Here is a 24,092-nt window from a genome sequence, read left to right on the forward strand (position 1 = left end):
CCAGCCCTGCTACCACTGTTGCACAGCCCCTCGTAGGCTGCGCTCTGGGCGCGTGAGAGCGAAGAAACCAGCACCAGCTGTTCCCAGAGCTGATTATCACACAGGTTCTCTGTACCTACCTTGGCCTTAGCATTGGCTTTGGCTTTGTTCTGCAGCAGGTACTTTGCCACATCTGTGTGCCCAGCTCTGGCTGCCATGTGTAGGGGCGTCTCCACTTTCTGCACCAAAGACAAGATAAAGTGGTAAGGCCAAAGGAGGGAAAACACCTTCCTGCAGTCATTCCTCTGCTCCAAACAGAGGAGAGCAGTGCCTGAAACCCCTACTGGTTCTGTGTGCCAGCACAAAGCAGAGGGCACCAGGGACTGCTCGGGTGAACAGAGGGTGCAGGACCTGGGCAATTCTCACATCCCGCTGAACCCCAATTAGCTGAGCTCCCAAAGCCCCAACCAGGGTGGAACTCACCACGTTGGACACATTAGGAGAGGCTCCACGCTGCAGCAGAGTCTTGACGATGGGCAGATGCCCCATGAAGGCAGCCACGTGCAGGGGCGTCAGGCCAGACTGTGAAGAGAAACGGATGGGACCAAGATGGGACTTACGGCCTTGCCAGTATCTCTTACTGTCCCCTCCTCCTTCTCCCCAGGGCAGGTCTCACCAGAGGCAAAATCTGAGTCCCCAGGCTGCTCCAGGGGCCTGGCAAGTGAGTGTGGGGGAAACACAGGGAGCTGCTGTCTCCCCTGCATCTCCCTGCCCTTTGGGGAGATGCTGCCTGAGTTCTGAGTGCAAAGGGCCAAGACCAAGAAAGGTCCCTGGGGTATGGCAGATGCAACAGGGACATCACATCCTGCCATGTTGTCCACTCTGTATGTGCAGAAGCAAGAGAGCTGAGGATGGGCTCAGCCCACCTACCTCTGTGACAGCATCAATGGAGGCACCTGTCTTCAACAGCAGCTCCATCACACGGATGTGGTTTTTCTTGCAGGCAATATGGAGGGGCGTGAAGCCATTCTGCAGACAGACAGATGGACAGTGATTTGCAGGAACAATCCCTCTCCCCTGGTCCAGCCCACCCACCCTTCCTCACCAAGGCTCGGGAGTTGGGCTTGGCCCCCTTCTCCACCAGCAGCTTGGCCACCCGGTGGTGTCCACAGTGTGCAGCCACATGCAGTGGCGTTAGGTGGTCCAGGGTGATGTCATCGATCTCAGCGCTGTACTGCAGGAGCAGGCGTACGCAGTCCAGGTGGTCACCCTGTGCCGCCATGTGGATCGGCGACAAGCCGTTCTGCAACCATGGAGCAGGGCCTCAGGGCTGGGCCAGGAGGGGGTCCAGGCATCCCACCCAGCCCCTGCCTTGCACCCCCAGACACTACTCTAGGGCAGAAGAGACAGCTTGTTCCCCAGGGTGCTACCAGAGAGGAGCCCCAAAGTCCCTCACTGAGACTTACAGGGGAGCAATGTCGAGTGGACGGAAGGGCCTGAAGAGCTGCTGCCATGGGGCAGACTGTACCCAGGCAACCCCCAAGACTGGTCCCTTTGAAAGATGAAGTCCTCAAGCAAAGGACTCCAGCTAGAGCCAAGTAGGGCAGGAAGCTTCTTACCCCTCAAAAAAAGCCCCAAGCCAGCCACGGGTGCCATCCAGCGCAACTGTGCACAGCTTGTCACCCCACTGTGCTGCCCTGGAACCTGGCACCAATCACAGCCCCACCAAGTCACCTGGGTACCTTGGTTTTGGCTTGAATGGGAGCCCCATGGTCCAGAAGGATCTCTGCAATTCTCACGTGTCCATTGCGCGCTGCACAATGGAGAGGGGTCAGCTCATCCTGGGAGGAGAGAAGGGTTCAAGGGCTCAGTATGGCATGGAAGGGCAGGGTTCCCTCAGGTAGAGGACTAACTTTGGACTTATTTGCAAAATGAGGCAAAACAATGCAAAACTGAGCCTGGCCTCAGCTCCCAGGGCACACTTTCGTAGCCATGCTCTCCTCTCACCTCGACACGTGCCAGCAAAACACCTGGTCCATCCCCTTAGTGCACCAGAGACCTTCCCTCACATTTCCAGCAAGACGTTTACAGGGTAAGCACTGGGCAGAAGGAGCTCAGGGAGGGAGATGGCCCATGTAAAGATGGGCTGTGTTCAGAAGTGCTCTCACCTTGGTCCTTGTCTCTATCTGGGCTCCGCGGTCCAGCAGCAGCCGTACCATGATGATGTTGCCCCGGCGGGAAGCTATGTGCAGGGGAGTGATCCCATTCTGCCAGGAGGAACGACAGTCTGTCAGAAGGAGCAGCCCCTCCTCTTTCAAGGAGGCAAGGGACAAGCAAAGGAGAGAGGACAGGGAGAGCTACACCTCTGCCCAGGGACAACGCAGGGGAGCAGCTTGTTTAACAGGGCTATGAGAAAGGGCTGTGCAGCTAAAGGCTGCAGACAGAAGCTACACAAAGCTTGCAGGAAAGCACCAGCTCATGGATTGGGCTGCACCCATAGGTGGGTCTGGAAGAGGCATCCTAACTGCAGGTTCTATGAGCTCTGCCCTGCAGCAACAGCAACAGCTTTCCCTCAGCCTGGACACAAGGTCCCTGAGAGCTTTCGGGGATGCACGGCTGCTTCTGACAGAAGGGAGACATAGCAGAAAAGGCCCATGCTGGTTATTATTTGCAACTCCCTGTGCATCTGTGCTACTTTCTGCATGGTCCCACCTCACCAGCATACCCTGGCAGCTGCTGCTGCACCCTACATGGATAGAAGGCAGAGCATCCTCCTCTGCTGCTGGAGCAGCACAAGCTCCAGTAGCTTCCCACTCTGCACTCACCTGGGGTGTGAAGTTGACACTGGCTCCACGGTTCAGCAGTAACTGGGCCACACTGAGATTCTCATAGTGGGCTGCAATGTGCAAAGGGGTGAATCCAGTCTAGGGAAAGAAGGAGGGATCAGCCCAGCCAGACACATGCTCCCTGATGAAACTACAGATAAATACAGCATACCAAGCTGCTGTTCTCCCTGGGGATGTGGGGAAGCTCCCAGAGACAGCATAGGAAAACCACACACCTTGGAGAGGACATCAGCATTGGGGTCATTCTGCAGCAGCACGGCTGCTGTGCGAGTGTCATCATTGCGGGCTGCAATGTGCAGGGCAGGCAGACGGACCTTACCCTTTGTCCCATAGTTGATAAGGTGAGCAACCACATTCTCATGTCCTTGCTGGAGAGCCACAGCTAGTGGAGTGAAGCCATCCTGCCAAGGAGAGGGAGAGAATCAAGGAACCATGGCAGGACCCAGCACACCCCTCAGTAGCCCCCACCAGCAGGGCCACAGGCTCCTCCCCAAGGATCTCACCTCTGTGGCTACATTCTGGTTGGCTCCATTTTCCAGCAAGAACTTCACAACTTCGAGGTGGTTCTCCTGCGCTGCCATGTAGAGAGGTGTGAAGCCTTTCTGCAAATACAGGGCCATGCACATCAACACAACTCTTCCTTGTGTTTCTCGAGTTCTTTTAAGACCTACACCCCATCAACACCCACACTCCCAGGTCAGTGAACAGGGGCAGAAGCATCCATTGTGGGTGTGAAAAAGAAAATAAAACCTGGCAACAGTGGAACAATCACAGAGAGCTGGAGCCCAAGGCTCCACATATCCAGAAAAAAACAGGCAGTGCTTTGTAAGAGTCAACCCAGGAGACACTGCCTTCTGCACACTGCCAGTATTGTCCCTAGCTTCAGGGATAATTCTCCTATCAGGCAAAATCTGAAGAGCTTTCAGCCCTACCAGGCCCAAGGAAGAGAGAGCGAAGGAAGCACAGTGTGTGTAACTGCAGGGGTTGCTGGACATCTCAAAGCTTTGCCAGGGAGGCATCAGCCATGAGTCCTCCCAGGATAAGTTCAGCATGCTTGTGTGTGCTGACAGGGACTCCCTCAGCAGAGACCATGCAGGTCTCCCCATGTGCCTCAAGACTCTCACCACATCATTTGTCTCTTTTCAGGAGCCTGGCAGAGCAGTCCTTGTTCCTGAACAGCACTAGAGGGAAACTGCAAAGGGCTGCTGAAGTGCCCATGCTGGGCATTGTTCCCCCCATGAGGACACCACCGATCACACGTGATGGGTGCCTTTCCCATTTCAGACCAGGTCATCCTACCTGGGACTGTGCATTGACGTTGGCCCCATAGTTCACCAGCTCCCGGACCACGTCCTGTTGTCCAGCCAAGGCAGCAATGTGCAGGGCTGTGTTTCCCTTCTGAAAGACACCACAGGACAGCGCTCAGGGGCTGAAGCAACCCAGGATGCCAGGGTAAGATGGGCCTGACATGTGCTAACAGGCACACAACCAGAGCAGCTGGCCAGGAAAACCTTTAGAAGGCCATGCAGCTCTCACTCCATGTTCCATCCCTGCTGTAGACCAACCAGCCACCCCTCCCATTTGCTGGCCAGGGAAGAGAGTGATTTCATCTCTCCCATGAAGTTACTGGCAGCAGAAGCTGTATGCACTGCCAGGCGCTGTGCATCTCCAGCACTGAGAGATGAGGAGGGGAGGGAGGATGGGGGAGCTGAGCTGGCAAAACTGCAGTGTGCACCCTGGTAGCCAAGGCATCCCAGCAGATCTAAGGGATGATGAGCACGCTGGAAAATGCACACACAGGCTCTTCTGACTTGTGCCTTTGGGTGGTGTGGCAGAATGCCAGAGACTGCTCTGTGTCCAGAACCCTGCGAGAGCACCGGGGAGGTGGCAACTGAGGCCTCCTCCTGTTCTTGCAGCCCTTCAGCCGGTGCTGGAGGCTGCTCATTTGTCCGCCCTGCTTGCTTGTGCTGTTGTCTTGCTTGTCATCAAGTGAGAACCACACCTGCTGTGGTGATGCATGAGAGAACAAGATGTTATTTATGGAGCCCCAGAGCTCTCCGGGCTTGTGACAATTGTATCAAGGCCATCTCAGAGCTGGAACATGCAGGGGCTGCCCTGGGGCAGCATGGGCAAACCTGAGCCAGCAGCCCGCGCCAGGAGGAGATGTTAGTAAGACAGCACTAGCACGTGTTGTGGTTTATGTTACTCCCCTCTGAAGTCCACCATGGCCCCCACAGAGGAGAGGCACCTCCCACCCACATAGAGATGCCAAGCCTGTGCTAAAACCAGAGCCTGGTCCCAGGTCCCAGCCCAGCAGCGCCGTCACTGTCTCTCTGGGGGCTGACAGCAAACAGTATGATCACTGCTCAGCTACTGCTGGTGTGTCTGGCAGCAATGGCAGGGTGCAGAGCTGTGACCAGTGTGGCCAGACTTCCTTGTCCTTACCTTGGTCGTTGTCTCCAAAACTATCTCCTTGTGCAGCAGCTCCACCACCATTTTCACATGGCCCTCCTTGGAGGCCAGGTGCAAGGCGTTCAGCCCGTTCTGGAGGAAGCAAAGGTGGGAAAGGGGAATTAGTCATCATCTGGGAATGGAGCTCTCTGGGGAGCACCCTACTCTGAGCTCCTGTGCAGACATGACTGCGGGCACTTGGCCCATGCTGGAGAAAGTCCAGGCTGGTGGGGGCAGGAGCAATTGCTTTGTCCTTGAGCTCTGCATTGATATCCAGCACACAAGCCATGGTGCCACAAACAGCTACATGCTGCCAGGAAAACTTCACACAACCGACTGCTGACTTGCTGACTAATGCTGGAGGTTTCTCCATGAGCAAAACATGCAGCCCATGTAGGCGATTTCCTACGGATGGGTGGTACCACAGCCCAGTGTTTATGTGCTTGAGGCACAAGGGCTGCTTCAGTTCTCCCTGCGCGTGGCACATCCCTCATGTCAACTCCTGTCTTTGCTCACATGACTTTCCATGGGGTGCCCCTCCTCACAGTCAGGTTTTTCACACCTAAAGCACAGAGCTGAGCCTTGTGCACAGCCCAGAGCAGGGATGCACCACAACTGCTGTGTAAGTGCACATACAAACCTTAAACTGTAACATTTACACAGATAGACGTGCAGTGAGAAGCCCTGCTTGGGACAATGATTTTATCAAGCAGCAGCCAAATTTAATTCACAGTAGTCTGTGAGCTTCCAGGTCAAAAGCTGTCTTCTCCCTGGCTTTCAGACTGCCCACCAACACCCCATCCTGCAGCCTGTGGTGGGCTTTGCTCTCCCAGAGTTCAGCTGCAGCAAAGAGTGAAGAGAAGGTGTTGGCTGTGTCACTGTCAAGCTCTACCAATTCCAGGAAGCTCCCAGAGAGCTGAAGTGACTTCACAGGAATCTCTCTGCGTGTGCCCCAATTTAGCTTGCCTTTTCCTACATGTGGAACCTGAAGAGCAGAGGACTGGCCAGTGCCCCTTTAGCATCCCTGGCTTGTCAGAAGGAGGGGTGTCAGGCCAGACAGCATCCTCAAGGCTGCTAAGACAGCTTCTGCTCCCTTATTTCTGACACCCTCCTCCACTTCCCAGATGTGAACAAAAGGGCTGGGATATTTGCCGGAAAAGAGGTTAAATACGTGCAGGCATTTTCAGATGCCACTTTTTCTCCTTGTCCCTCACTTTTCCCAGGTGGATGTGCTAGGTTTACTCACTCCTACAGAGTGTTGTCGCATGGCAGAGGGACACCTGCTCCTGCCCAAGTACTTCACCTCCCAACCATGTGTTTCACCTCCTGACTGGAAGGGCACTTCACAGAAATGCTTCATCCCCACCTAAATATTGGCAGGGGAGCAGAAAATGCCCAAGGAGGCTCAGTTCTAGCCCTCAATACTCCAGTTAAACTCAGAACTGCTTCAAGAGTGTTGTCAGACTGGAAAAAGGTTTTCCACTCTTTCTCACTCAAAGCACCAGTTGCCCAGGATCACAGCTGAAGAGTCACAGATTCTTTTGCTCAAATCTGATTACAGCACAAAGAGCAAAAATCTAAAAACCCACAGGCTTCCTCAGCACGCCAACTCCAGAGTTCTGTCAAGCCTCAAGCACAAAAGGTCTGCTTCCAAGGGGAATGAAGTGGGAGTGCTGTAACAGCCACAGAACAGTGCCACTGGAAGGAAATGCTCCCCAGCCATGTCTGGCTACACTGACTCCATCTTCTCTGCCAAGCCCAGTTTCTTAGACGAAGACATACCTATATAACCCCATACAGATAATTATTGACACCCTTACCTCCATGAGCTCACAAGCTGGATAAGTGGCCACAGACATGCAAGCTTTTTCTCAGTTACGCTCAAGTAACCAACAACTGGAGAGCAAGACCACAGATGCTCAGCTGCTCCCCTCAGCCCATAAGCCCTTTTACACAAAGGATTCATAAATAACCTTTTGAATGCTGTAAACCTGTGACAAATCATTAACCTGTGACAAATAGTTGTGCAGTAAGCACAAAAGATTGTTTCCATTGGTGGCCCATTGCTATTTCTGCTCCAGGAACAATACAGGCTGTTTTGCACACTTCCTTTGGCTTGACAGTTCATCTGACCCAAAACTGCCACATGATGTGTGTAATTTGAAAGGTGCTGTATTTTCCTCACCAAATGCTGCAAATAATTCCCAGAAATCCCAGTCACTGGCTATCAATGTGACAAATGCAGCCCTACAGAATAACACAGAGACTCTGCACTTAGCCTGTCCCAAAGTAGGGCTCTGCTCTGGACTGCCCATCAGGACTGGCCACCTCAATAAAGACCATCTGCTGGGCACCCATGTGCCATCACAGTGCTGTTCCCAGCTGGTGAGAGTCCTGGCAGCAAGGTGCACTCATCCTCAGTCCTTCCAGTTCCTTGTGGATGAGATGAGACCATGCCAGAATTTGAAACAGGAAAGGTGGATGATGAAGACACTGATGCAGCAACGAAGGAGATGAAATCGGCGGGATGAAGATCAGATGGCATGTCAAGGTCTCTGAACTTGAGTAAGAATACAGGGCCTGTGGGATAGGTCTGACCACATATATCCCTCTTTATTCTATACAGGACATGTGAGGTTGGACCTTTCCCACAGGTCTGATATTCCTCAGAAGGAAACCCCAAAGTGCCATCTAACCTCAGGGAGATGGCAGGAACCAGTGCAAAGACATCACTGAGAGAAGAGCCTCATACTGCTGTAGCCATTGTCTTTCCATAAAAGTGTTAAATGCCCTCACCAGCACCAGAAATCTGGCTGGAAACAGGACTTGAAGCTGGTCAGTGGAGACAGCTGACGACAGACCATCTCTTTTGCTGAGGAAGAAGTTCAAAGCCTTCATCTTTAGCTTGTGTATGGGTCACTCTGTTGTAATTCTTTACAGAGCCCTCTCCAGAATCCCATACTCCACTGGACTAGAGCATTACAGGACCAGTGGACATAGAAATCCTCCCTCTACTTTTAGGCTTGCTGTCAGAAATGAGTGAACATCCATGGTGCACTCTGCCCTGTGGGAACCTGTCCCCAGTAACTGCACTGGCTGCCGCAGTGCACAAATCAGTAGGTCTGAACTTCACTTGGTTTGGGGACTTGATACTGAAACAGATGAGCGTGCCTTTGTGCTACCTGCTGAGTCAGCCTCCCCAGCAACACCACTGCTCCAGAAAGCAGCGACAGCACAGCCTGTCTGCTTCCCGTGCTCAGCCTAAGCCCCCTCAATCTGCCCGTACCGCACCTGCCCCAATTCAGGCTCAGCCACTTGCATTTGGCAGCTACACAGACACAAAATGTTCTGATGATGATGTGCAAACAATTCCTCAGTGCCTGCAGCTCTTTCTTGTACAAACCTGTTTCTGTTCAGGACGAGGAGGGCTCCTCTTGCCCAAACCACCACAACTGGCATTTTGCAAACATTCACTGCTTGTGATAAACTGCAACTTCTAGGAATCCAAAAACCTCAGCACTGCAGCACTGCAGACAAGAGGAATAATCCCCAAGAGCCACTCCTGTGATGTTCCAGCCACTGTGCTACTCTTCACAGCTATCTGCTCTGCCCTCTGAGAAGCAGCTGAGCGCCTTCCAATTGTCCCATTTGCTTGTCACACTAAGGGAGCCCTCTCTGTTAGCCCACTCTGGTAGAACCTGTTAATGTCCTTTGCTATGCTCCAGCCAGTACATCCAGGCTCCCTAGATCTTTATAGCTGTTGCTGCCCTCCTGGCCTCAAAGGCAACTGCTCCAGGTCTGCCCTCTGGTCAGCCACATTTTCACATGAACTAGAGATAGTACCAGAAGCCCCGTGTGTTTCACCTACCTGGTTACAGGTGTTAATATCTACCCCATTCCTGAGGTGATCCAAGGCTTTGTCCAGATTCCCAGATCTTGCAGCTCTCAAGAAACTGGTTGCAGCATCGGCCTTGGGGGCAAAAAGAAAAAGCATGAAACTCAGAGCCCCCTTGTTCTCCCACCACCAGCACTGGGTCAGCTCCTCGCTCAGCTGCAGAGAACATAACGACACAGACCAAGCAGAAAAGGCAGAGGCCAGGCAAGTCACAGTGGGAACTGCTGGAACAGACTGAGGTGCCTCAAATCAGACAGGAAGAAGAAGGGCTGGGACCTGGACTTAAAATGAAGAGTATCCAGATAATGGGGCAGAAGGTGTGCAGCTCATCCCATCACACTATGGGGACAGTAGGGATGGAGCTCCTGCCACCGTGACAGCCTCCCTTGGCCCAGGAAACCCCTCCGTGTCTGGGCTGAAGGACTACACTGATGGAGCTGTAGTGAGCCTACCCTTGCCCTGCCCCAGAAGCCACTGGATAGCCACAGCGGTGAGCTCAGGTACCAGCACCAGGGACAACGGCCCCAGCTGAGCACCTCACAGCTGTGAAAGTCACAACGCTCTTTTTTGACAATGCATCCCTGAACTGCTACACCACAGCCAGCCCAGGCAAGGCACAGCAATACTTTGAGCAACACTACTTAGCAGTGTGAGGCAGCAAATGGAGACAATGGCATGGCTCACTAGAAGCTGAAGAACAGGGTGGAAATGCAGTGATGTGGGTCTGTGAGTCTGGGAACTTGGTTTGGTAACTAGCACCTGGTACTTGCCTGCTCAGGCCAGCCCAAAGGACTCTCTGCAGCCAAGAGTCACAAGACATCCATGGCAGGGATGCGGGACACACTCCTCTGTCTTCAGCTCCAAGAGAAAATCACAACCTCTCTTGTACCACTCACATCAGGACTGACCAAGGGACCTCCTGTGCTAGGAGAGCCTCTGTTCCGCCACCCCAAGCCATCCTGTAATGCCCACAGCCTGACTGCAGAGGAGCATCCAGGATTAGGAAGCTCCTGGACATGAGCTGCAAGCAACAAAGCCACAGACAAAAGCACTGGAGGCATATTAGGAAGGATGATGCACCACACAGGTTCAGGGCTCCTCTCTTCCCTTCTCTTTGCTGTCTCAGACATTTGAATTGGGACTTTGAAACAGCACAACTCGGATGCCTTCTGGTCTCCTCCAACTGCCTCCCCCAGCTCATCCTTTCTGCCTGACACTCCTACCACAGAGAAAGGCAGCCATGCCCTGGGCCTATTAGGACTCTGTTCTCTGCTGTAGAGGTAAGGCCCACAGACAGGGTGTCCTGGCCCTGCTGGGCCAGGCACAGAGCTCAGGCCAGGCTACCACCACAGTGGCAGGGTGCCATGGCCCCTCTGGGGCAGCCCACGGACCAGAAGGACAGGTGGTGGAGGGCAGCACCACCGTGCCCCGTCACGGTGCGCAGCCTCTGCGTGCAGGGGAACACGTGCTGATCGCATGACCTCCTGCGCCAGCTGGCTCTGCTTGCTTCCACCTCAGAGGAGAGCCCCATCTATCAGGGAAGAGCCCCCAGATTCACAGTGGAGCTGTGGCTTTGGGAGGCTGTGAACACAAAGGAGACACAACACGGTGCCTCAGTGCTCTGCTCACCCAGAAGGATCAACTGCAAGAGTCAGAAGACAACACCAGCATTGTGCTTAGAAGTGCACATTCACGCTCTGAGCTCTGCGTGCTGTCTGGGGTCCAGTGAGGAAACACTGACAGCTTCAAGCAACAGGCTGAATGCAAAGAGCTTTTCCAACTCCAGACACTGATAGAAGCCTCTGCTTCTCGGGTCAGGATCGACGACAAGGCAGCAAACCCTTGGAAAATCAAAGCATAGCTCAGCCAGGCTCTGTCACCCATGGGACACACGTGGAGCTCTGAAGATTAAATGGTAAAACTCTACGAGGTCCTGCAGCAAAGGGGCTCCCAAGGTCCCAGCACACCCAGCAGCAGAGACTACAGGCAGAAAGCAAGCAAAAAAGCAAAGCAGAGGTCTCTGTGGGCATGAAGGAGAAGTGTGTTGCATACTCACAGCCACGTCTGGACCGGACCTGCCCTTTCGTGCTGCCATAGTCCGGCACTTCAGCTGAAACCTGAGCCTGGTGTCCCCTCTCTCCCTCCTTGCTTGTCTACTCCCCAGCTTTGAGAGAGCCAGTAAGTTACATTGCATTCTATCTAAAAATACAGGCTCCGTCCTCTCTCCAATGCAGACCCTGCAGGGATCGCCAACTGCTAATGGAATTTGTTCATTTTCTCTCCATTATTGTGTCAGACAGGATATTTAATACCAAGCCACCTCCGGAAAGCAAATGACTGCTGCCAAGCGCAGGGAGGGGGTCAGAGCTGCAGGTACCACCTCGGGAACAGCAGAGGAAAAGCAGCACCAGAGATATGCCCAGGAGCCCGGCAACTCACAGGTAACTCCTGCCACGGAGGAGAGGGGTTGGGGTTCCCTCCTGACTGGATGCTGGGGCCCAGGCCTTGGAAAACATGCCAAGGCTGGAGTGTGTCAGAGGTGCTGCCCTTTTGTTCCCCATGCTCAGCATGTACCTTCCAGAGATGATGCACAGAGAGATGCAGGGCATCAGACACCAGCAATCAGACCACACATTCCACCAGAGAAGATGGAATAGCTTGGTTCAAATGGTAAAAGCAAATCCACAGTCATATTGTACTTCTGATGTCAGGCTGCACGATGGGACTGCCTGCCTATTGCTCAGGGCGATTCGCTCCCAGGAAATGGAAGCACGGGCTGGGTCACTGCCATCTCCCGAATTTCAGCAAAAGGGAGCACTGACAGCAAGAAATGCAGAGACCCCGTGAACACAAGCAGATGTGCACATCGAGAAGACACACACACATCCCAGTCAGCACCATCCCAACTCACCCAGAGTGAGTGCATTGCACACATTGCACAGTTAACACCACCCACTAACAAGCACAAAGCGCAGCACAGCCGTGCCCCATGCGCACACAGTCACTCGCTGTGTGCCCCAGAACACACAGCAACTGCTTCCAGATGCAGAAACTGCCTCTGCTGATTTTCCTTTATTTGGAGTTTGCAGAGTTTCTTTCCATTCTCCTTTGCCTTTCTAGCAATTTTACAGGAAGGAGATATTCTGGGGGAGAAAATAAGCTGCCTCACTTGCTGTTGTATACCTCTTGCACTCTCATGTGGCTGCTAAATCCTATATGCAGGTGTCATGCTCTACAGACTTGTGGACATCCCAAGCTGTGAAGAGTCAGAAGGCTGCTGTCAGCAATTCTGCAAGAGAGAAGCCTCAGATCTGGACTTTGTGAAGTGCTCCAAGGCCTTCTAAAGTCAAAAACATAGCACAGCACATCATACTGTGCTTCTACTCTCCTTCCCTTTCTTTTCCTTCAGGAAAAATCTCCCTTTGTCTTCTGACAATCTAAATTTTTCCCTTTCCCTCTGCCCTGGTTTCAGAGTAAATTTTTTCTCATGACACCCTCTCCTGGCCCTGAGGAGAGGCTTCTTCTGTTCTTTTTCCCAGGTGTCCTCCTGCTCTCACAGCATTCATGCCACTAGCCTGGAACCACATGAGCCCATTGCATTGTAGCCATGGCCAGGGCAATAAGAAAGGGGAAGTCAAACCAGAGACCCAAGGGCTGCAGTCAAAGGTTCATAAGTCTGCTGTGTCTCTGGCCATGGTCAGTGTCCTGCTCTAATCTCTTCTGGCAGTGCCTGCTCTCACTCACACCCAGGGAGGAGCTCCCACCAGCTCCTGCTGCTCATCACTGATAACAAAAGGGAGGGTCTCAGCATTGCCTGCTCCTGCTAAAGGTGGCATCGCTTGGCAGGAGCCCACTCTGTATGAGCTGCTAAATGCTGTAAGTAGATGATTCCCAAGTGCAAATGAGTTCAGGGACTTGTGCTGATCTCACAATGTTTTCTGGGACACAAAGACAGTCAAGAAGCAATTCACCACACTATTCCAGCCTGGCACACATGCATCCTGCTGCATTGCCCTCTTTACCCTGTCTGCCCACTTGTCTCTTCAGCCACGTTGACACAGACTCATGGAGCAGCGGACAGAGGAGGTCCAGCAAGGAAACACCTGGAGGCTGGGCAGCACACAGTCACCACAACAACCAAAGAACCCCAGGACTGGCAGTGAGATGTAAGCCTGAATCCTGGCACCAAGCCATGTATTGCTATGGGCATCCTGTCTAGATGCTGTGGAAAGGTCCAACTCACATCTCAGAGGTCATCCAGTTACTTCCAGCTATTAGTGCCAGTGTCCTGGAACCTAAAGTCAGTGCTGCCAGCCGAGGACGTGTGATAAACCCTTGCCAAGGGCAACAGCCCTTGCCATTTGCATGGACATTTCCTTGCTCATGTGGACTTGTGTCCAACAGTGGACATGGTCCTCACCTTTGAGGCATTATTTCCTGCAGAAACATCAAAACCTCTCATCAGTGCAGTGGTTTACTTTTAAGAAACTGCCCAACCTAGGAATTTCTCTGGAGCCCATGCTCATTTGGACCTCTCTGCCTTGCAGATATAAAGTGCACAGGTCTGCAGGTGACAACCTCAGTTCTTTCTCATCAGATGAGAAGAATTTGTTAGTCCTCAAAACACACTAAAAGAGCTGCTAAGATTAAGAGCAGTTAAAGATAACACATGGGGTGCCCAGAGGATAATCAGGGAAGATCAAGAGATTAAACTCAAAGTGCTCAGAAACAGAAGCCACACTGTATGTCTTACAGGAACTTTGTCTCCTATCTGTATTAAGAGAAACTGGATGCTCTCAGTGGGCCCTGCAGCAGAAACAAAACCTACTGGCAGGTTTCTGCCTTCTGAGTAGAAGGCAGCATTAAGCAGCGTACAGCATCTCCAGAGAGGCCACGGTAGCAAGGCCTCAGGCAGTCAGCCAGCAGAACACGGAGAACAGGCAGATACTGCAAACCCAGCAGAAAGAGAAAAGCAAAAGCATTAGGAAAATTCATCTGATGAAAGGATAAATCCAAATGCTTAAATTCTATTCTTTCATCATCCTCACCCCTATCCACATGATTCAAGACAGATAAATTCATATGCCCAAGTTCAATTCTCCCATCATCCTCACCTCTGCCCGCATGACTTAGCACAGGTTTGAGGATCTTAATAGGACTGCTGAGAGTCAAGGCACAAGAAGTCATCTCTGGAAGGCATCTGCCAAGTCAGTTTGTTCTCATTTCATGCACCAGCCTGAGTAAACCCTTTGTCCATGCTCCTTTCTGCTTAGCGCAGATTTTACAACAGCCCCAAAGCATGTACCACAGAGGTTGATAGCTGATACACCCAGCAGAGATCCCCAGAGCAGGATGCAAGGGGTAGCTCAACAATCTCGCAGCAGGTGAATCAGAGCATGCGGGAAGTGAAAGATCTGCTCACATTCCCAAAGGATAGAGCTGGAGAAGAACTTGGCACAACTGGCAAAGGAGAAATCCCAAAGCAGAAGAAGAAGGGAAGGAAGGTCCCTGGCAGATCTGTGGGAAGGGAAGCAACCTGTCATTTAGCCTTTTTACAGCGCTGAAGAGAGGGCAAGCTTTCGGGTGCCAGCATCAGACTGGCCTCTCCAACATGCACAATCCTCCACCATTACATAATCATGAGTAATGAGCTTTTGGAAAGCCCATTTTTGTGCACTCTTAACAGGAGAGGTAGTTCTGGACTGTCACTGGTGGTACAGGTCAGGGTCAAGGTTAACTCAGTCCCTGCTGAGCATTTTTGGACACAGATGACATCTGCGTTGCCATTTGCCTCCTTCTTTCCCCGCTCATGAGTCCCCTTTGCTGGCTGCTCCAGCTGGAACAGGTTCAGAACTGTGAGGAGGGCAGATATCACAAACAGCTTAATCTGCACAGAGCAAGGCAGCAAGGAGCTGCCTCTACACAGCAGACTGATCTTTCTGATAAGGATTCCCTGGTGGGCTACAGCCCACAGCTCTGTGAAAGCCTGCAGTGCCTGCCTGCTGCCTAATGGATTTTCTAAGTAACATGTTCGAGATCTTGTTCTGTTATTTGCAAACTATCACTTTCCCTTTGAAGTACAGTGCTGGGTCCAGCAGCAGTGGAGAGTGGAGAGTGAAACAGGGGCTGGTCGAGAGACCTGAACAGGAAAAGGAGACCAGAACATCTTTCCTTTCACACAGAGCCAAAGCGAGGCAAGAATTAACACAGCTACTGCTCCTGCCAGCTGAGGCCACGCACACCCAGGGGAAAGCTGTCACTCTCCTTTGATGTTAGCAGGAGCCTCTGCTCTCTGCATATCCTGAAAAAGAAAAGCTATTTTTACCTCATCAAAAATATATAGGCTGTGACTGAAGACAATACATGAGAGCTTTTTGCTCAGGCACTACACCTATTCTAACAACATAACATTTACAGCTGCTGAGAGAGATGCAGCAGCACAGCAACTGCTTTCTCTTACTTTCCTAATGCACTACCTTTTTTGGACCGTGACATGCTTTAGGCAGGTCTGTGCAATAAACACTGGGGAGCTGAGAGGGGTCTAGCAGGCTGCCGGTGCAAAGGGGGAATCAGAGACATGCTCTGAGCCTGCCTGATGTCAGCCTGGGACTATGATACAGCTTCTGGGCCAGCCTTAACCTGCTGGTTATGCACCTCATGCTCAGGTGAGGTGCTGGAGTCCAGATCATACCGTCAGGGTCTGCCCTGGTACCCTGTGGAGAAGCTTCCTTTTCTTTCCTAGTGACGCTTATAAACTGCTCCTGATTTCTGCAGTCTGTTCTGACTCATTCCCTACCTCTGCTCCAGCAGGGCTAGTCCACACCTGCTTTGCCTGCCTGCATGAACAAAAGCGCTTAGAAGGGGGCTTTCTGCTGGGATCTGCATGCTGGGTGGTATCACAGTACAGTCCTTGTGCTGTGGCTACCATAGATTTATTGTCTTCAGACTTAAGCCAGGCTTGCCTGGCCAGCGCTTGGGGTGCAGTCTCTGGAAGCCATGCAGGGAGGAAAGCATTGACAGAAAAGCACCAGAAGCACAGGCCTGGTAATGTATCTCTGACAGTAGATCCCCGGTGAGGACACGCGAGCAAAGCCATTACAGCACAGCCACGTGCTCCACAGCAGAGCTAGCGCAGCACTGCGCTGAAAGAGAAACATCATCCTGTGCACCTGTCCCATGGCTCCAGAGGGGTAAAATAAGAGAGGTGATAACACAGGAATCAACATTTACTATTATAATACTGCAAAAAAACCAATACCTGGGGCACCTCCCTTCTCCCAGCAAAGCAGTGGTGAGAAGGACAAAGAAAATACAGCACCAAGGGACCTGGTTTCAATGCCAGGCACTGTCACTGGCCCCAAGGATGACCTTAGGCAAGTTACCAATGACCTAAGAAGGGCATCAAACCCTTCCTGCCAGTCTGAGGTCCATTTAGCAGCAACTGTTCAGGGAGAAGAGGCATTTTCTTTGGACTGAAGTTCATATTACCAGCCAGAATACACCTAAACTCCCTTGTGCAAACCAGCTAACCTGATTCCTCTCCTCTTTTGCTGCCCATCAAACCCCTGACCATGCCCAAGTACTCACCCTCAGGTAAGGCATGCATGTCATCGCTGCAGAAGGTCAGCTCACCCTGCACAGCCAGGTTCTGCAGCTCTGATCAACCCACTTATGCTGAATGCCACAGCCAAACCAAGCATGAGCAGGCTGGGAGACGTTTATCAGCAGCAGGACTGCACCCTATCACCACTCACACACCTGACTGCAAGCCAGCACAACAAGAAAGCTCCTGTCTGGAGTCTGGAGATTACGGGTTGTCCCACGTCAGGAGCTTGGGGAGAGTTGCCAGACTGGGCACAGTGTTTAGTCAATGTCATGCCTGAGCCACACTTCATAAACACATCTGTGAACTGTTAATGGGGAGGAGCCCATGTGCATGAACCCTGCTCTTCAAATAATACAAGGGAAGATGAAACTTCAGCAATATAAAGCAAAATGAAACAGCTCTATGGCCAGAACCACACTGTCTCTTGGTCTGTGCCACACAAAGCAGGCTGAGCTGGAGACAGTGAGCAGAAGACTTCAGGTTGTTCACAGGTCCCTGCAGACCTTGGCTGGGCACAGTCCCAAATGGAGGACACCGAGATGGAACTGAAGTGGCAAATGAGGTCTAGCAACAGCAGCTCCAGACTCTTTGTAGGGCCTAGAGCCAACTACAATACAATGAACGCGCCCCTTCCCCCCTTCTACCTGCACAGCAGACTCCTGCTCCAGCATCCCTTCAGGAGATCCTTGCTTGCAGCAAGAAGGCAAGGGGTCCACAGTGGTTGGTGCATGCCCTCTCTGAAAGATACGCAAGGGAGTCACACCAATTGTCCAAAGGAATAGAGCTCCTGGAGACCGCTCCCGTCCCACCCTTTCCTTGTGCTCCAGCTCAGGGTGACCCTGCAGAGCAATGCTCGCCTGGCTGGCAGGAGTCATCCCTCTTGCTAGTGCTTTGCCTATCCCATCTTTGTTCCAGATGCCAAACTGGGGCCAGCCTGGCAAAGGACTTGGGGTGCTGCAGGGGAGCCACACAGCTTGGTTTCTATTTCCAGCTACCATTCACCTGGCCCTTTTTGCCAGTTACAGGGTCAAGAAGGCCAAGGTGCTTCCAGCCAGGTGCTGGGGCCAAACCAGTGAATGCACAGCCATGAAGTGATCACACCTGGAAAGGCCTGGGCAATATACAGATAAATAACAGCTTGTGATATTTGCAGCTTCAGAGAGAAAGAAACTACTGCTCTGCCAGCTGTATCTCTCTAGGGGATTCCTATAAAACAGCCCAGCACACCACCAGAAAAGCTTATATGAGCTGAGAGACAGGAAAAGTAGATGAATAGAACGTGTTAGGATGGCAAAATGCTTTGCATTACATAGAAATTGAGATTTTTATACTGACCAAAGACCAAGTTTAGCATTAGAGCAAAGCAGAGTCCTTACCTCAGTCTAGGGGAAACACCTTCCCTTTGTCCAGAGTCATTCAGCACTTCCTTGGAAGTCTAGATTCCCTCTGATATTTGAAATAGAACAGACTCCACCTTCAGTTCAGGTAGAGCTCAAATTTTTGTTGCCAAAAGGATGGGCACTGCAACTGCTGGCTGGCTGGCACACTATATTTGTTCTAAAAAAAGTGTTGCTGCTCTGAACCTACTGAGTCGGTGTCTATCAGTGCCTCAGATCCTGGTTCCACTCCCCCCAGCCCCATAGCTGCATGTCATGAATGCAAACACGAGTCCACACTCTGACACAGGCCATTACCAGCCAGAGCTCATGAACCGATTCAAAGTTGCTCCCTCAGCATAATGCAAATTTTCTCCAGATCCTGCATCCATCAGGATAGTGTATACACTTGACAAAGCCCTAGCCTGTGCCCTACAATCCAGTTGGGCTTTCCTCCTAGCACACCTCAGGGAAAAGCAGTGTAACGGTGCCCATGAGATTGCCTCCCTCACCCCTCCCATTTTGAGATTCAGTTTAGCTTTGCTTTGTGCAACCTCTGGCACTGGTGACTTTCACAAACCCAGAACAGGCAAACTCAAGCATGGAACAATCCCTGGAGCAGCAAATCCTTTGGCCAATCTCAGACTGGCTCAGTCCTACAGATTTCTGGCAATCCAGTGATGCCTCATACCCTCCACAAGGATGGAGAGGGGAGAGGTAAGCCCTGTACACTGCCAGAGGGAACATGGGGCTCACCTTGGCCTCTGGCCCGGGACTCCCTTGTGCACACCCTATGCCCACAGCCACAGCAGGGCACAGGGAAGGAAGGCCTGTGACGGTGTGCGGAGTAAGAAGCAGCTGTGGTGACTGTGGAGTCTGGAATGGTGACCACATGGTGCTGTGGCAGACACAATAAAATGGAATTGTCCCAGGTCCCCACCACTGAGGCAGAACCTTTCTACCACGGTGAGGAATGAGTATAGTGCCTAAATACAATATGTCTGTGGGTCAGAGCTCCTTTGACAGAGAAATATTATCATTAGGTATGGTCCTGGCAAGTTTGGCCAAGCCAAAAGTTTCTGCTTTCCCACTAAGACCTGGAGTTTTGCCTGCAAACAGCCCTCAGAAACTTTCCCACAGCGCAGAGCTCAGGTTGCTGAGGTATCCTCGGCTGTTGGTGACATCCACATGGGCTGGCAGGTCACAGGCTGCAGCAGACCCATGGATCTTGAGGCAACTGTATGGAGTTCACAGTGTTAATATTACTATCAGTCACATATCTATAGCTCTAGAAGTAAAGGAGATTTCGGAAGCATGAGTAAAGGGGATCCTGTGAGGTGGGAGGTACCTATCTGTTTTCTCCCTTCCCTGAAGACTGGGGAGAACAGAGCACTTTGTCTTGAGTATATAACACACTAAAAACCATTTCTTTCCCAGGCTGTGAAGCTCATGCAGGCTCTACCTATAAGAAAACTGGTCTCTTTGCTCCATTAATTGCTGTCTCTTGTTAATTGTAATTTCCTGAACACTTCCCACTGGTGCCTCTAGTAGATCTCATTCACTCATTACCACCTCACCTGAGGCATCTCCAAAAGTTCCCCCATCTAACTGTAGACAGGTGAGTTGCATGTATCAGTGATGAAAACCCATACCTCAGAGCAACTTGCTTTACTAGCAGTTTGTCACTGTTATCTTGCCTGTTTTATCTAACAGGAACATCTTGGCAGTTCTGGAGAAACCAACACTCTGAGCACAACCCTGCCTGAGAAATCAGAGCCCGAGATCTTGAAAAATAACAAATACAACACTAATAAATGAACAGCTTTTAATTCCAAAAGCTCTTTCCATTTTCATGAAAACACCTCAAAAGACAAAGGTCTCAGGCAGTTCCTTAACACTTACCTGTTTCCAGATGCTGAACTGAGATTGTCTGGGTTGCTCATTCTCCAAAATTTTGTTCTCTATCCTCTCCTTAGTGACATCTGAGCATATGATCATCACCGTAAAGGCCTCAGAGACAATGGAAGCTGGACTCAGTGTCATGTTGCACTCACAAAAGCTAACACAGAGTTAAACTGGGGATCTGCAAAGGGACATTATTTACACTGGAAAAAAACAGGAATATTGTCTAAAAAAGAGTAAATTCATGTTGAGGAAAGTGACCAAGAATTACAGCGAATAATACCAAATAACAACCTCTGGGCACCCCTGTGGGCTTTAGGGAATTTTTGCAAGCCAGGGTTCCAGTATTCTCTTAAGTGCTGTTCCCTGGATGCTATAATATTTATCATACCCACATGAAAACTAGTTTCTCCCTCTGCTATCCTGAGACAGCTCCTGGGATGAGGCTCAGCATCCCTGGTGACTCAGTGCTGCTGCATTCTGGGTTCACATCTGAGATGAAAACATTGAATTCCAGCAGCAACTGCAGTCAGGGGTGAAGAGAAGCTCTGTGAGAAATTTAGAAGGCAGAGCAGAGGTCTCTGAAGAGAACTACTCCTTCAGCTACAAAGAGTTTTGTTTTTTCAAGATACAGAGTTCTGCCTCTGACCTTTGGAGAAACTCTTCAGCTGTGTGATGATGTAGCTGTGAAGGAACGCAAGGCTCCTTCCTCGGTTTTGGTATCTGCCATGTAACCAGAGAAGTGACTGCCCAGCACCAGGCACTTGCTGGCTGCTGCCAGTCTGTCCTCAGCTGTTCTTCCTTTCATTTAAGGGAATGAGGAGTGTAATGTGTGCAGCAGAGAACCTTAAACACACTACCTTGGAGAAGAGTAAATAGTGTAAGACTATTTAATGTTTTGAGGAAGCTGTATGTGCCTTTGCCCAGGGAAGGAAACACAGCCCTTCCTGAAGTCAGCCACTTGAGAAATGATGCCAGGATGAGTCCAGGGCTGCAGTCACTGAAGGGAGCAGCTCCTCCCTGAGCACTTGCAGTACCCTCCTGGTGCAAGGACATGGATACACACGGGTTCACCTTACTCCAGCATGTCCCCTTTCTCCTTAGAGAGGAAAATGCTCCCTGTGCTCCTGCTGAGGCTCCCAGGACCAGCCAGGCTCCCAGGTTCCAGTCAGCAAGCTGTTATCTCAGGAAATGTCAATGTAGTTTAAAAGCTGAGTCAACAACAGAAGCTGAATAATTTAAATGTTTAGCAATTCTGCTACTGCTGCCCAGCCATGGATAACAGCAGGTACACAGAAAAACAGCGGCGCTGTCAGGCCACTTCTTCCTGTTGGGAGAGAGCAGCAGTGATGCAGGCATAAATAAGTGGATAAGGATGCTCTGCAGAGCTGAGATAGATGCTGCAGCTCAGAGCAGGCAGCCCACAGAACATAATACACCTGAGGCTTTGCTTTCCTGTGGTGTTTGTGGCTTCTGGCATGGTGTTTTGTGACTTCACAGGAAGTCCATAGGTGCCACTGGTGCCTTACCTCTCTTACAGGTGATGCTCAGTTTCCAAAGTGCTGGAATCATCAGCCATGAGCAACAGAGTGAGAAGTCCATCTGCTCTTCACCTTTCCATCTGAGGAGGAGCTGTGCAATGTGATGTGGTGGGAGGGGGACAAAGATTTGCTGTACACAAATATTCCAGCCCTTGCTCTCTAGCTGCCTCTCCATCTCCTTTGTTGTTGGGGGGACAGAGGGGAAGCCAATTTACAGGTACTTCTCTCCAAATCAGTCTAAAAACCGGCACGCAGAAGCACAGAACAAATGAAAAGAAACCCAATGGACTGTGTTTGCGAAGCTCAGCAGCTATTAGAAATAAGAAATCTCTTCCTGTCATAGCCCTGATCTAAGAAACCATTTTGTGGTCATTTATCAGTTCAGAACTATCTAATCTGTGAGATTCCCAAAGGAAATTCAGAAATACAAATTTAATAGATCTTCTTAAGATTGTATTTCTTGAACTGTGCACTGTTGCACGATTTTGGCATGATTTTGGAGATGAAGCAGACTGCTCTCTTACTCCGAGAGATAGCTGCCTTGTACCAGCACAATCACAATTTAGTTCTTGGAGAGGAAGCAGTCTGAGCCCCAAACCAAGATGTTTCAGCAGCCTTTTGCCCCTCCCTGCACACATATTGAGCAGACACACAGCTTCATAGCATGTGCCTCTCTGGCATCTTGCCACAACTTATCAAGTGTTCTTTTTACTCATCATTTGAACAAGCCAGGCAACACAACTGAAAATGTCATCACACTGATTTATCTTATTTATACTTATTCAAGCATAAAAACTCAGAAAGTCAGATTCTCAGAGTGAAGACATGAAAGAGATGCAGAGCTCCCAAAGGAAAGGAATATTCATGTCCCATTGTTTATGCTATGGCTTTGTACTGTGCTATCCTGGCTGCAAAGAAGATATCTGCACAGATAAAATTGTTCAGCCTCTGCATCCAGCTCTCTTATCCAGTGGACCAGAACACATCTCACCTACTGTTTGACCTCTTTTGAAGACCAGGCAGTTCTGGGAGCAAAAAGCATCACCTAACTCAGCCTGAATCTGAAAATCCCCAGTTCTGGGAACTCAGAATTTGGCATTATGCCCACAATATGGGCCAAGGGCAGATCACTTCTTAATTACTGATCATGGTGCAGATTTCAGCTTTCATTCAGACAGGCACCAATCTGAAAGATGTAATAAGACTCTTCGCAGGCTGCAGTTAATCCACCCCAGCTATTGATCCTGTTGGATCCACTGGTCCTGCTGTAACTGCAAGATTACAGATAACTGAGAGACCCCTAAAATGTTATGCCTGTTTGGGAATCTCAGAACCAAGAGATTTCCAGTACTTGGCTGCAGTGCATGCCTGGAGGCAGCAGGGACTGACCTCCTGTGAGAAAAGATGAATGCACAGTCCCACCTGGCAGGCTGCACTCTGCTCCTCTTGGAAAGAAGTCTGCTTTGCTCCTGAGCATTAAGCCAGAGAGCCAGAACTCAGATCTTGCCCCACACTTTCAGTGTACCTTTATTCTCAGCCACCCAGTCTCTGAGGTCTGCACTGTACCTAAATACCACAGTCTGCACTAACATGATCTTGCTCTGTCATGTTCAGGCAGTTTGGAAAAATATTTTCTCCTGTAGTATGCAGAGGACAACAGCACTGAGATCACAAGTCTGAGGGTTGTCTATTGCTGTGACAGCACAAGGAATAGGCAGGGTGCTCAGAATTACCTGCTTTCCTTCATCAAACCACCCATCTGTCTCAAGCGCATATCTCCACTCACACACCACCCCCCACTCCCCCTCTCCCACAAAGGACATCTGCTATGTGCATGTCCAAGTAAGTCACACACGTGCCTGTCCCCTCAGCAGATATTGGCTGGAGATGCTAGAGTCACCCAAATGAGTAATGTTCACAGAACAGCAATGAATTTCCAGGGGCCATTTTACAGCACACAAGGAGGAGGATGCGGCATTTTGCCCAGGACGCACAGCTTGACAGACTCACCGTGAGGATCAACAGCAGCCCCTTGACTGTGCTGCTCTAGCACACTACCCAACCAGACCAATATCATATTTTCACAGTGTTTAAAGCTCAGCTTTATGTTCACTCCTGGAAATCCACCGTATCCAGCGTATCTGGAGCTGAAGGGGGATGGAAGAGGCATCTGAGGCCAACATCCCAAGGGTAGGCTCACTGAAGCAGTTTTGGGCTCCTACAGAGACAACGCTTGAAGCAGGGCTCCGTGCTCAGCTCCCTGGAGAGCCAGCAGAGAGAAACGAGCACATCTAAGGGTACAGTTCAGCTGACCTACTTCCACATGTGGCATAGCACGGGAAGGATCCCCTCCTCCTCTCCCAGACTGGAGGGAGCTGAGGTGAGCAGTTCAGACACAGAGGTCTGCACCACCCCTGGGCGGGGGCAGGCCATCCCCTCACAGAGCATGGTGCCCACAATGGCAGTGATGTGAGAAGAGCAGCCCCATTCTGCCCA

The 24,092-nt window shown here is 51.0% G+C and overlaps 1 protein-coding gene across 14 annotated transcripts in view; it reads right to left on the minus strand.

The window, feature by feature from the left end:
- The window catches only part of ANK1 (ankyrin 1), a 55,767-nt gene that overhangs the window by 19,583 nt on the left and 12,092 nt on the right, over positions 1-24,092 (minus strand). For 11 of the 14 annotated variants that reach the window (XM_032091970.1, XM_032091963.1, XM_032091968.1 and 8 more), the window contains exons 2-14: positions 17,422-17,514; positions 9,145-9,246; positions 5,271-5,369; positions 4,125-4,223; positions 3,329-3,427; positions 3,041-3,226; positions 2,805-2,903; positions 2,148-2,246; positions 1,722-1,820; positions 1,085-1,282; positions 910-1,008; positions 463-561; positions 120-218 (exon numbers count right to left, since the gene is read on the minus strand). In XM_032091970.1, coding sequence (XP_031947861.1) covers positions 120-218; positions 463-561; positions 910-1,008; positions 1,085-1,282; positions 1,722-1,820; positions 2,148-2,246; positions 2,805-2,903; positions 3,041-3,226; positions 3,329-3,427; positions 4,125-4,223; positions 5,271-5,369; positions 9,145-9,246; positions 17,422-17,514 — 1,470 coding nt within the window. Of the gene's footprint in view, positions 1-119; positions 219-462; positions 562-909; positions 1,009-1,084; positions 1,283-1,721; positions 1,821-2,147; positions 2,247-2,804; positions 2,904-3,040; positions 3,227-3,328; positions 3,428-4,124; positions 4,224-5,270; positions 5,370-9,144; positions 9,247-16,758; positions 16,866-17,421; positions 17,515-24,092 lie in introns of those variants that run through there. The other 3 variants (XM_032091965.1, XM_032091972.1, XM_032091969.1) reach the window with 2 other exon arrangements.

The sequence above is a fragment of the Corvus moneduloides genome, chromosome 27, assembly GCF_009650955.1.
Source record: "Corvus moneduloides isolate bCorMon1 chromosome 27, bCorMon1.pri, whole genome shotgun sequence".
NCBI lineage: Eukaryota > Metazoa > Chordata > Aves > Passeriformes > Corvidae > Corvus > Corvus moneduloides.